The 12,759-nt window shown below is 38.9% G+C and overlaps 1 protein-coding gene across 1 annotated transcript; it reads right to left on the bottom strand.

Moving 5' to 3' along the window:
- Positions 1–654: 654 nt before the first annotated feature.
- Positions 655–12,554, bottom strand: mturn (maturin, neural progenitor differentiation regulator homolog). Its single transcript, XM_005812190.2, has 3 exons — positions 11,941–12,554; positions 5,362–5,484; positions 655–3,431 (listed from the first exon to the last, which is right to left on the bottom strand). The coding sequence occupies exons 1-3, from the start codon at positions 12,097–12,099 to the stop codon at positions 3,324–3,326; spliced, it is 390 nt and encodes a 129-aa protein (XP_005812247.1). The 5' UTR covers positions 12,100–12,554; the 3' UTR covers positions 655–3,323.
- Positions 12,555–12,759: the final 205 nt, after the last annotated feature.

Raw genomic sequence — 12,759 nt, 5'->3', positions numbered from 1 at the left:
ACTAAATATTTGGCTTGCTAAATGAATATTATTTCGAAACTGTGACATTTATAAATGCATTAAAAACACGATGAAATTCTGATTTCAAAAAATGAAACATTGCCTGTAACTTTACAAACTACACCCTGCATGCTGCAAGGGGCAATCAAAGTTGGTTAGATACTATTAAATGAAGCATGGCAACTTGCAAATAAAAAAAACTGTTTGAATATATAACAGAAGGATGTTATTCCATTTAAAAGTAGCCATACAGAGCCGCAAATTTAGTAAAAAATATTATTGTGTTGTGGGCTTCGTTTTCTTTTTCATGACTGATGGCTTCTTGTGTAATGTGGCAATTATGTAAAATGCTTATCATGTGATGTTTGGAAAATTTGGATCTGTGTAAAAACTGTAGGAAAATAATGGAAATGGGACTACTGTGAGCACTCTTTCCAACCTTTATGCCTTTATTTTGAAAGCCAACCTTTAAATCCGGTTACTCCTCCACCTTGACGCAGCTTTACGAGGATGCGCGTCAGGTGCCACGTGACGTCAGCTCCATAACATTAGCAGGCTGTTAGCAGAGCAGTAGGTCGAGAGTCCACAACTGGAACCTGAAAAGTCCCTTCGTGTCCGTTTTGGTCCCAATAACACTCAGACACACCGGCGAGAGGCTCTCAGTTCACACCGTTTATTGACCAATGTCACACACGTCAGAGGACAGAGGATATACTGCATGGAAAACATTCAAACAGCCAAATGATGATGATGATGGTGATGAAAGTAATAATAAAACATTTAGGAGTCAAAGTAACTTGGTAGAGGAGCCGTTAGTCCTTTGTGTTGCCCTAGTTGTAGAAAGCGAAAGGAAGTCTTGCAGCGCATTGACTGAGATTTGAACTGAAAGTTGTGTTATGGAAGGCCAGAGGGGTCAAAAACGCATAACCTTTCATGTGACTCATACGTTAAATATGTGTTGTTTGCGTGAAACAACGTGCTTGCACATTGTCTGTGTATTAAGCACACATCAACAACATTTGCCTTCAACCAACCAGTCAAGAAACATCATTGACTTTGGATAGACTTAAGAAACAAGGAAAATTCAGGAGCCCCAAACTTTTATTTTACTGAATTTCAAAAAACAATATGTTGTCATTTTGTTTTTTATAGATTATACATCAACCTATAAAATTGATTGATGTATAATATAATCATTATTCGTGTAGGAAATTATGACGCACCAACGTCATGGCCCCCATTGCTAATGTAATCTCAACTCCATGCATGTCAGACGTAACTAACTTGCTTTAATCACATCTCCACATCCATACCTGACATGCTGGATGAGTTAGGAACTTTTAAGAAATTTGTACAAAGATAATTTTTGGAGACTCTTGAAAGCTTAAAAACCTTGCAGGTGATGCACACCATTAATCTGTTGTTATTATGGTAGGGCACACCACATTTTCTGTAGTTTACACAACCTCTTAAATCCAGTAAATGACGTAGAAACATTGAAGACACATGAAAGTCACAAGTTTTTGGCCTGATAGCGTTCCACACAAAACGGGTGGCCAACAGTATCTAGTTACCCCTTCCTCCCGTGCTGTCCAGGGGTGTGTGGGTGTGTCCTTTGTAAACCTATTCTGAAGAAACCATAATTGAGACAACAGATTGAAAACATTTCATGAAAAAGAGTGGGATTTTGGGAAGCTTTACAAGGGTTATCTCCTCAGGTGGTGCCCAGGAAGAGAGGCACACCTCGGATCAACAGGAAGACTACAACATTCAAGAGGCTGGGTGTTGCATGGCATCAAGACACCCAAATAAGGAAGGATTAAAGCTGCAGCACAGGCTATTATTGTGACAGTCATAAGATAGCAACAGTGGTCAAAAAGATCTTCAACTTGTAACTGATTTTCCATACACAGCTTTACAAACATTAACAAACACTTCAAAATGATCCATGCTACTGGGAAAGCTGTAGAGTTTTCTAATCCACACAAAGGAGCGATTGCATCGAGGGAATCACCTTAACCTATTTGACTGCATTTATGTTAGATGTTGCTAGCGTGAATCTGTGTCACGACTAACTGCATGTTATTTCCTCACTTCCCTTTCTCTTTCCTGCACCTGCTAGACCTTTGCTTTCACATAGCCACAAACTGTCAGTTTTTCCCCTGTTGTTGGTTATTTGTGCGTCATTTATGTCAGACTGGCTGAAAAAGTTAGCAATCTCCCACATTCGCCTCCACAGGTCGGGGGTTGGCGTGGAGGCTGGGGTGCGTATTGCCGTAACATCTGAATGTTTTTCTGCATAACAAAGCTGATATAATATTGCTGTGATGTGTAACTTTAACTAACCGGACTGTGAATGATTATAACTTGTACATGGCTACAGCTCACATAACCCCAAAGCATAAGAGTGGTGTGTATATATGTTTGTGTATGTATGTTTGTATTTGTACTTGGTTGTGTAGCCTAATTAGGATCTTTTGGTACAATTAAACCTATGTCCCCATAAAACAAACATTTATGGGCACTAATGTCCCCATAAGTCTTTGTCAACATAAGTCCCCATAACTCCAAAAGAGATTAATGGGGACCAACATCCTCATGTATCCCCATAACTCCAAAACAAGATTCATGGGTGCCAAAGCCTCCATAACTCCAAAAAAGACTCAGGGGGACCAAAGTCTCTATAAGTCCCCATAACTCCTAAAGAGACTCAGGGGGAACAACATCCCCATGTGTCCCCATAACTCCAAAACAAGACTAAAGGGGACCAATGTCCCCATAAGTCCACATAACTCCAAAAAATACTCATGGGACCAATGTCCTCTCAAGCCCCCATAAGTCTTTGTTTCCATAAACCTAAAAAGGACTCAAGGGGACCAATGTTGCCAAAAGTCTTTGGGGAGTTACGTGTGGGGTGGGGCCCCATTTTTAGAGTTAGGAGTTAGGTTTAGAGGTATGGTGTGAATCCAGTTTTGGTTGGGTTTAGGGTTACAAATATACTGGTAATTGTCAGGGTAAGGGTTGTTGGTAAGGCTAGGCATAAATGTCATTATACTAAAATGAATGGAAGTCAATACAAAGTCCTAACATGTGAAAATGCAAACTTCTGTGTGTGTCTTTTAGAAAAGGACAGGGTGAGGGAGGGCAACAAAGTGCAGTCTTTGGAAAGCAAAGCCACTGAAACATTCAAGAACAAGGTGGTGATAGTTCAGCATGTCAACTATAAGTTTGCAAGAGTGTGTGCTATTAAGTGAGCTAAGGTATCAAGGCCCAAGTCTTCAGGAGCAATCGTGTCCAGGCTCGGGGGTCCTCTCGGCGGGTCATCACTGCTGGCTGACCCCCATCTGCTGGTGGTCAGACCCAGGCTCCCCCTCCATGTCTGCATGGTAGTGCTCAAAGCTGTCATCTTCAATGTCTGGAAGACCTAGCAGCTAAAAGACCAACGAGAGGGGCAGTAGAGTGTTAGCAGTAGGGATGAGCCAGTATGAGAAATTCATATAATTAACATAAATGATAAACAATGTTTGAATGTGCAGAAAGCTTGTCTTTTTTTTTACCAAGACTGTTTTTTGTTTTCCATATATTCCCTTCTTTGGAGCAGATAGCTTTGGCAGGACATTTGTTTTTAAGTCCACTTGTAGTAATGGTAGAGTATAAAGTTTGGCATTTGAAAATACCAATAGAGAGACAGGGTAAAAAAAATATTAACATTGATGTGTTTTTATATTGTAGTCAAAACTTAAGAATGGTGTGTGATATTGGATCTTTTGAATTTTGCCATTTTAGTCTCTTTTTGTACCTGAATTGTTTTTAATGTGAAAAACAGGCATCTTCAGTGGAATATTTTGTATTGACTATGCGTTCATACTTTGATTGGCAACTTCTCATGCACACACAAACATCTGATGTTTTCTAAAATCTAACTCTTGTGCTGTACTTACTGTATGAAAATGAGGTTATGTGACTTCAATAAATCATATCTACTGAAAGGAGGACAGTCATGATATCTCTTACTTTATAGGAGACAGTTTGTCCAAATCGCAAAAACAGCCGCAAACACTGGAAATACAACGTAATGCATTTAACTCTGGAGAAAATTATACACAATTCACTGTGAATATACTGGAGATTTCTACATTCTTATCATTTATCTCCATAATGTATGAAAATACAGACAAGTTTATAAAGGGGATGCAAATTAGAAATTTCAATTTTCTTTTTAAGAGCTTCAGCAACTTCACCAACATTCCAGAAACAATTTGGGTGGTGATAAAAGACAAGATAAGATCAGGTCAAATAAAATGTCTGTCAAAATATAATTGAGGTCATTTTTATTGTTTGATTCAAAAGCTTTATCCACAGATGGTAAATCTTTAACAAGAGAAAACAACACTTGAAGGCCTCATCTACTAATGTCCCAAATGCTCCGATGTCTCAGTTGTGGACAAGAATGTCAACAGTATCTCTCTTTCCAAATATATAGGCCCAAAATGTAAACATAGTTTAGCATCTGGTAAAAATATTAGCTTAGGTTAATTCCAGATAGGTAATTTAGAATGTAACTATCTTGTCTCTATGAAACAGTAATTATGAAGCTGTCAGACTGAGGATTAGCTTAGTTTAGCTTAACATCAAATTATAATGAGGTAAAAAGCTTTAGCTAGGCTTTTTAAAAAACTGTCTAAAATTCTCCTAAAGCCTCTCCAAAACCATTATTTTGCTTGTTGAACTAATTCTAAAACAGTTTTAAGAGACTTTACCCAAAACTCAGTGCAAGGACTGCTACTACCAACCCTAAAGGTTCATCTAAAGCGTCAACATCGGCAGACGTCTTCCCTATTGAAGAGTGTTGCTTTTTAAAAATATGTTATTCAGTCCAGTCTGGTATGTTTGCAGGTGTGGCTTACTAATGTCTTAAGATATTATGTATTTACCAGGTTTGAACGACATTGTGTTTTCTTGTAACCTCTAAATTGCAGGAAGTAATAAGGTTGTGGGTAATTATTGGATGGACTGAGATCATAACACATTCGGCAGAGTTTACCAGCTTAGTTTTATATTTACCCTGCACTTTCAAAACATTAAAAACCTAAGTTTTATTTTACCCTCTGCCACAGCAATGAACATCCCGACACACAGGTGTTGAAAACATTTGAAAAACGGTTCATTTAAAGCTACCAATAAATACCTGAAAGTGTTTCTTGAGTTTAGTTCAGCATGGTGTCTTTTATGGGCGGCAGAGAGGACAGAATGTATCAAGTCTGTAATCGACCTAGACTCAGCGAACAGAAGTTACTTTGCTGTGACAATGTGTTAGGAAGCAAACTGACACAGTGAGTTGCATGCTTTTAGTTTCCTTACAGGCCTGAAGGACGTGAAGACCTTCTCCAACACCTCCAGCAGAGTCTTTTTCCCGCAGGAGGAAATGTAGTCCTGTGCCAGCTGCAGAAACGGAAGGCAGTCCTCGCTCTCACTCCAAACATGCTGCACAAACACACCCCCACACATCCCCACACACACACACACACACATGCAAACTCTGGTTAACAACATATTTTCAACCAAGCGCTGGCAAAGGACACAGAAACTTTGAAGACACAATCATTCGTTCCAAAAGCAACAAAAACACTGGCACAAAAAATAAAAATATGACACTTAAGTGAAACAAAAACAAGGGATATTCAATGTTATTTAATAAAATACATTCTCAGGGTAAAACAATTAAGTAATCTTGTAAATCATAAATCTGTAATTACAGCACTTTTTGAAAAATTAGCAGCATCTGATGGTATTATGAAATACACCATTAACTCATAACAGCCCCCCCACCCCTTTGTTGATTTTATTCAAAAAGAAGGATCTGGTTTACTTTGTGGTTTAATTTAGTTTTTTCAGAATTAAAGCCAACTTTTATCATGCTAGAAATCTACAAGTTTTTTTTCCCCTAATCTATTTACAGTGGATTTTAAAAGCATTAAAACACCTTTAAAACATTTTGTCACGTAAACATCACAAACTTCAATATATTTTATTCAGATTTGATGCGTTTGAGCAACAAAGCTGTGCATAACGGTGAAGTGAAAAGTAAAGAATTCAAGGTTTCATTTTCCTTTTCAATAGTAAAAATCTAAGAAGTGTGACGAAAATGGTACTCTTCATGCAACTAAATAAAATCTAGCAAAGAATTGCCTCTGTCAAATACATTTATGTGTGTTACATTCTGTTTTGTGAAGAAATTTCAAACAGGGCTGGAAAAAATACGCTCTAATAAGTCTTGTTTCATGTTTGTTTCAAGTAGGGATCACAAGAAACATGTGGAGGAAGGAGCTCGGATCAGACGAAACCAAAATGTAACTTTTAGGCACGCATGGACTGGAAAGCAAGTCCGAGTTGATGGGAAGCTGAGTGAAGCATAGCATAGAGGGCAATCCTGGAAAGAAACTTGCAAAAGGCCGAAAAAGAGTTAAGATTGGGACGGAGGTTCACCTTCCAGAACATACAGCCAGAGCTGCAAAGGAAGACGTGAAAATGTCGTCCAACTCAAGATATTTTGCACCGGAAAAAAAAATTGCTTCTAGATGTGCTGCAATGGACGGCAACCGAGTCTGCTTATTGAGATATGTGACCTCTTTCAATACACACAATGAATCAGCACTGACTAGAGATAGGCTGATATCAGAGGCAAGACGTTCCTGAAGAAGTTGGTCAAGGATTTCATGGAAACAGCTGCGTGTGATAGACCACTGCAGCTATGATGCTTTGTGTACTTAACGTCCCTTCAATCAGAGTCTAAAGGTCACACTGTTAGGTTATGTATTAGTCATCGGCATTATTGGTGTCCAGTCAAGCTTGAGGTAGGAACTGTGCCGCAGGTTACACCATATTGAAAATTATGACGTCTGAAGTGTTATTTTAGGCTTATCTGATTTAGGTCAGTAGGGAGACCTGACATGTTCTTCTGGGAAATGTTTTTTAATCGTAGATTATTATTACAAACGATATATAAAAAAAACCCCAAATGCTTCAACTTGTATCTAACAACTATTATCATTTGTAAAATTAAAACAAAACATATTGTAATTTGTGACTGTGTATTACCTATTATCTGACTTTTTGGTAATGTTTATCTCTGATGATACAGCTCAATAATTAAACAAAATATCTATTAGAACGTATTAGGAGGAGGTTAAAGAGCTGGAGACAGCAGTTTGCTGTTATCATAATCCCTCTATAGGTCATCAAACTTTCCTTATATTTATGGATCACATAAATCCATAAATATATGGATTCATATATTTAAGAATAAGATCAAGACTAGGTCGGAGTTAGGTTTAGTTATCATTTGACAAAGTTTTTTAAGCAAACCTTATGAACCAGAAAAGAAGTTTGAATAATAAGACGGTGTTTATGGTGTAATATATATAGATAGTAATAAAAATAGCATTTGAAAATAATTTACAACCTTCTCAGTGATCAATAAGAAAAGAACTATTGACATTCTTGCTTGTGTCTACAAATATTTTTAAACATTCACCTCTTTTCATGAGCTCAAAGTTTCTAAGGTTGCCATCACTGTAATCTTGGGCTTCCTGCACAGATTCTCTACAGCAAATGTCTACAATTATGGCCCTCAAGAGCCACCGTCCTGCAACTTCCTGTTTCAGTCAAATGTATGGCTTTTTACCAGCTGCCTGCAGAATCAGATTTTGGCACACAAGGTTAAATAGTACTCTTAAGTTAATTAATAAACACAGTACAGGTTGTTGTAAATATTGTGGAGAGATGGAAACAATACAGCATGTATTTTTAGAATGCAATAAGTATGTAAGGGAGAGAGAGATGTTGGTTACTGAGTTGAATAATTGTAAATTAGATTTAGAAGAAATATTTCAGAAATCATCAGGAGATATAATATTTGAGAGTATTTTTAGATTTCTAAGAAGAACGGGTATCATGGGGAGGGTATAAGCGTGTGATCCATACTCCAACCTGGAAGGTGGCAGTAATGCACCTGTAAGTTGTTTGCCAACCGCCATAAAACAAGAAGAAGAAGAAGAAGCTGCCCGCAGAACGTGACGACATGTTGAGGAGGTAATTCAGCCAAGCAATGGCTCTTCACTTCAGCTGGGCCACTATCAACATGTTAGTACGTTCAGTCTATCATTATGTTTACCATTAGAAACATAATGGTAAAATTAAAATAAGTATTTAAATCTAAATCTGGCAGAGGTATGAAAACGTTTCAGTTTAACTGGCAATTCTAACATGTTCAAACACGAAAGGAGAAAACTTATCTTAAGTGCTAATAGCAAATATTTATACAACACAAATGTGGTTGCAGAGTCAGTAAATGCGCTACTACAAATGTATTTTTAATGGTTCTATTTTTAGTTGTTAACCATAATTTTCATAATGTAAGATTTACAATGCAAAAATATTCAAACATGAAAGACTAGGCTTGTAATGATGCTGTTGTCGGTCTGACGGACAACAGCTAACTGCATTAGCATTACAAAAACCCCACCACCATTTTAAATTGTTCATGTGGTTGAATGGTAGGTAGTCAGTAGAAAAAAGAAACAGTTACAAGCAACATAAAAAGATTACGAAGATGGAATTGCAGCTAGCTAACTGTTAGCGGCTAGTAATGCTACAGTTATCCCCTCAAAAAAAAATAACGTCCAATGAATGCTAAAGTAAAGGGCTGCTTCAGTGCTTTAATATTCTCTAGATCAAATTCAGAAATACGTGGGTTGGTCTAATCTGAACTGCATGCTTCTACCTTTAACACTTTTTTTTATTTTAAACTTTGATTTTTTGAATCTGTTATTGAAAATATAACAAGGCAGCATTTGCACTGGGTTTAGTGGAGGTTTGATGAGCGTCAATAAATGAAGTAGCGCTTTCTGAAAATGATGAAGTGGGCAGATGTCCAGGGCGGCTTCTCCTCTTGGGCGGCACGAGCTGCCAGACTAGTAAGCAGTTTTGCAGTTAGCCTATGTCTTGCTTGAAATGTAATTACTGCATGCAAGCTAGTATGTTAGGACTTTTTTTATAACAGTTGTGCAAATTAATTTGAGTTTCTTGAAGTGTAATTGTGTAAAATGTCTTATTTTAAAAATAATTAGACAATATTTGGCAGTTGTTTATGAATTTGAGTCTTGATCAAAATGCAATTCTACTACAGTACACACAATTACAGAAATGTTTGACTAATGGCGCACTCTATTTTAATTATATTTATTTTAACTCCGTGGCATATGGTGTGATTGTGAATATCTCCACATAAAATATTAAGAGAATTATGATTGCAGCCTGTAGTGTCGTTGCAGCGGGTTTGAGGCTGCGCAGCAGTGAACTCTGACTGTCTGACTGTGCATGTAGCCGGAGATGAGTACATGAGAGGACGCGCTGCAAAGACATCTGACATGGATTAGATTACAGAGCAGGAGGAAGCTGCGAGCAGGGAGGGAGAACATAAGGACTAGGGAGCAAACTGGTTCTGTTGAGAGACAACAGATCGCAGAAAGAATCCGCTGTTGTCTTGTTTGCTTGCTTTGATTAGAATCTGCTTCTTAAGGGAGAGCATGGCCACAGGCGCAGGACTAAATTTCATCAGCAGCTATCTAAACGCCCCACCGTGGCGCTGCTCCGACGTTCAGACGAGGCGTGCAAACACAACAGAGGCACGGTCCGTGTGACATAATGTGTTATTGACTGAACAGACGCCCCGGCTCCTGGGTCATCTCCATCTGCTCCCCCGCCCTATTGGCCCGTGTCACTGAGCGGTGGGGGGAGGAGGGGCGGGTCGGGCTTCTGGGACTTTTGGACTCATAACTCCAGCACTGCATCACATGGCCGCAGGACGTACAGTCAGCTCCGAGGAAACAGTTTGTGGCTGCGCTGCGTCCACCATTAGGATGCCTAGTTTGGTGCATCTGGCTGACCTGGCTGAATTTTGAAGGCCGATTTCACCATTAAGGCCTTTACATGTGTGCTATGGGAAAAACAAAAATTATAATAACAGTAGAAGGTAGAATAATTTGGTTGCAATTTGTAGATTAACAAATCTGCAGTTATTATGCCCACCACAATAAGACTTAGACTATTTATTATTATTATTATTATTATTATTATTATTATTATTATTATTATTATTATTATTATTATTATTATTATTATTATTCGGAACTATTAGAAATGTTTCTGTTGCAAACAGGAAGGGTGCAAACAGTGATAAAGCATTTGAAGATCAGTATTGATTTGAAGTGATGTTTGACATAGGCCAATTTAGAGTTTCGGCCAGTTATTATTATCACTCTTCACATCAAATTAACGCTAATCTGAATGACTCTGAAAGACAAGAAACATGATGGACGGACGGATTAATAATAAATATTAAACTGTGAATGAAATTCAAGTATTGTGTTACGTTAATACTTGTCTTATTGTCTAGAAATTAGCATAGACTAACAAAATCATCTTATACCAAATTGCAGTTTTCTGCACTGCAGTCACTGTGCTTTCAACTGCACACAGTTTTCTGGAGATTTTGATTTTAGCAGATACCGAAGTCAGTCCTGGAGGTAGATATTAGTGGATAAATTGGTCTCACATGTACTGTAAGTGTTGGGATGATCGCCGGTCATCCAAAATTAAGAAAATCGGGTCCAATCGATTGGTCGGCCGGTTGACTGATCCGTCTTCCCCAAACGAATGCTAAACTTAATCAAAATTTGCCATATTACAATAATTTGCAGCATCGTTAGAATGAACATTTTGGAATAACAAACAATTCCAGAATAGGATGCTAGCCAATATCAAACGATTCCTGACTACAGTTATGTGCGGCGGCTGAAAAATGCAAAAGCAAATACTAAAGTGCAGAGTAAATAAATTAAAGAATTGATACAATATACACTGCTCAAAAAAATAAAGGGAACACGTAAACAGGTGTTTAACACTTAAAGTGTTCCCTTTATTTTTTTGAGCAGTATATATATTTCACTGTATATATATATACATATATAAATGAGAGAATTTAAAACAAAAAACAGAGACCAATTAAATGAAATGAATTCACAATATATTTTTAGAAAATACAAAAAAACGTGATATAAAAGAGTTCACTCTTTTTGTTTACGATTTGAACAATTGAGATTTGATCAAACACTCTTAATATCAACCCATCAACTACAAATCCCTGTATGGTCAATGCATGGAAAATACTTAAACACTGATATGAATGAGTGGTGGAATATAGAGCCTCACACAAAGTAAATGTTTTGGGGTGCAAATTAATTCTTGCTGCATCCCAATAGGAATGCAATTGGGATACAATTGCATTCCTATTCAGAAGCTAACAGCATTTAGCTAGTTTTAAAACTAGCCCTCCGGTGTGTAGAGCAAGCTGCTGCTTTTCACTTTCAGCAAAGTTGTAAAAGTGTAGAAGGTTACTGTAACATACTTCTTGTGTTCATTTGTAGCAGATATGCTAAAGATGTCAAAAACCTTCTTTTTTTTATTGATAATGCTAATATTTAAATACTGAAGTAGCATCACATGCTACTTCTACTGTCCAGTACAGAACACAAGATGGTGACCTCTTCCTTTTAAAACAAGTAAAGAAAAATGTTAGCGCTCTAGCCACCCCCGAGGCGATGCCGCCCTGAATAGATAGCCATGCTGAAATAATTAATAGCAACAAAGAAAAATAAAACAAGAGGAGGGACAATATTAAACACATCTGAGAGAAGAGGTGTGAAGGCAGACTGAAATGACATCATGCTGCTCACCCTCCCCTCTTATCCCGCTTCCATCACCTCCTTTACCCAGCCCATATACTCCTACAAGCGCGTACACACACACACGCACACACACACACACACACACACACGCACACACATTAGCTAAGTTAAGGCCCTGCAGAAGCCCACTTACAAAGGTGTCGGTGCCGCCGGGACACAGCACATAGAAAGAGACACCGGGCTCTGCGTAGAAGTCCAGCCGCCGCTCGTCGTTTTCCTCGGCGAAGATCAAGTCGAACGGGTTCCCGGAGCACCACTTCTCCGCCGCCTCCACCAGATGCTTGAACTCCATCCTCTGCTGTCCTGTCTACCGTGTGTCCCTGGCTCCGGAGATCGATTTCCCCCCACCACCCCCCCGTGCCCACCCTCTGGCCGTCGCGTCGATGATGCTCAAGACGCAAAGATCAGCAGCATCAGCATCAGCAGCAGCCTCCGCTATAGCGCATCTCTTCTGCGCGGCACCGGCGGCGAACAGCAGCGGGGTGGAGACGGCGGCTGCAGCTGCTGCTGCTCTGCACGGTGAGCCGACCGATGGGGTTGATGTTCATCCGCCTCTCACAGCCCCATTCCTCTCTTCCTCCTCGCCGCGTTATGAAATCAGACCGTCCGTCGCATATATGCGTACGCAGCAGAGACGCTGGGATAAAAAAAAGAGAGAGAGAGAGAGAGAGAGAGGCGATGACGAACGGCTAAGCGGCCCAGCCGTCCACTGCAATCTGTCGGCTACATTAGTGAGTTAGACAGACATTTAACCTGCTGACGCCGTGTGAAACAAGGGATCATATATAAAAACATAAAAGATTACGTCACTGGATGTATCCTTCAGGATGAGCCCCCCCCCCCCCTTCTTTTTTCTCTTCTTTTTTTTTTTAGCAAAAGTCAGCTCTGCAAAATTGTTATGCATAATTTCATACGTTTTTTTTTCTCGACAAACAAATAATTACTTAAAGTT

The sequence above is a fragment of the Xiphophorus maculatus genome, chromosome 13 (genome assembly GCF_002775205.1).
Source record: "Xiphophorus maculatus strain JP 163 A chromosome 13, X_maculatus-5.0-male, whole genome shotgun sequence".
Lineage (NCBI taxonomy): Eukaryota > Metazoa > Chordata > Actinopteri > Cyprinodontiformes > Poeciliidae > Xiphophorus > Xiphophorus maculatus.
This window is presented reverse-complemented; position numbering and strand designations above follow the sequence as displayed.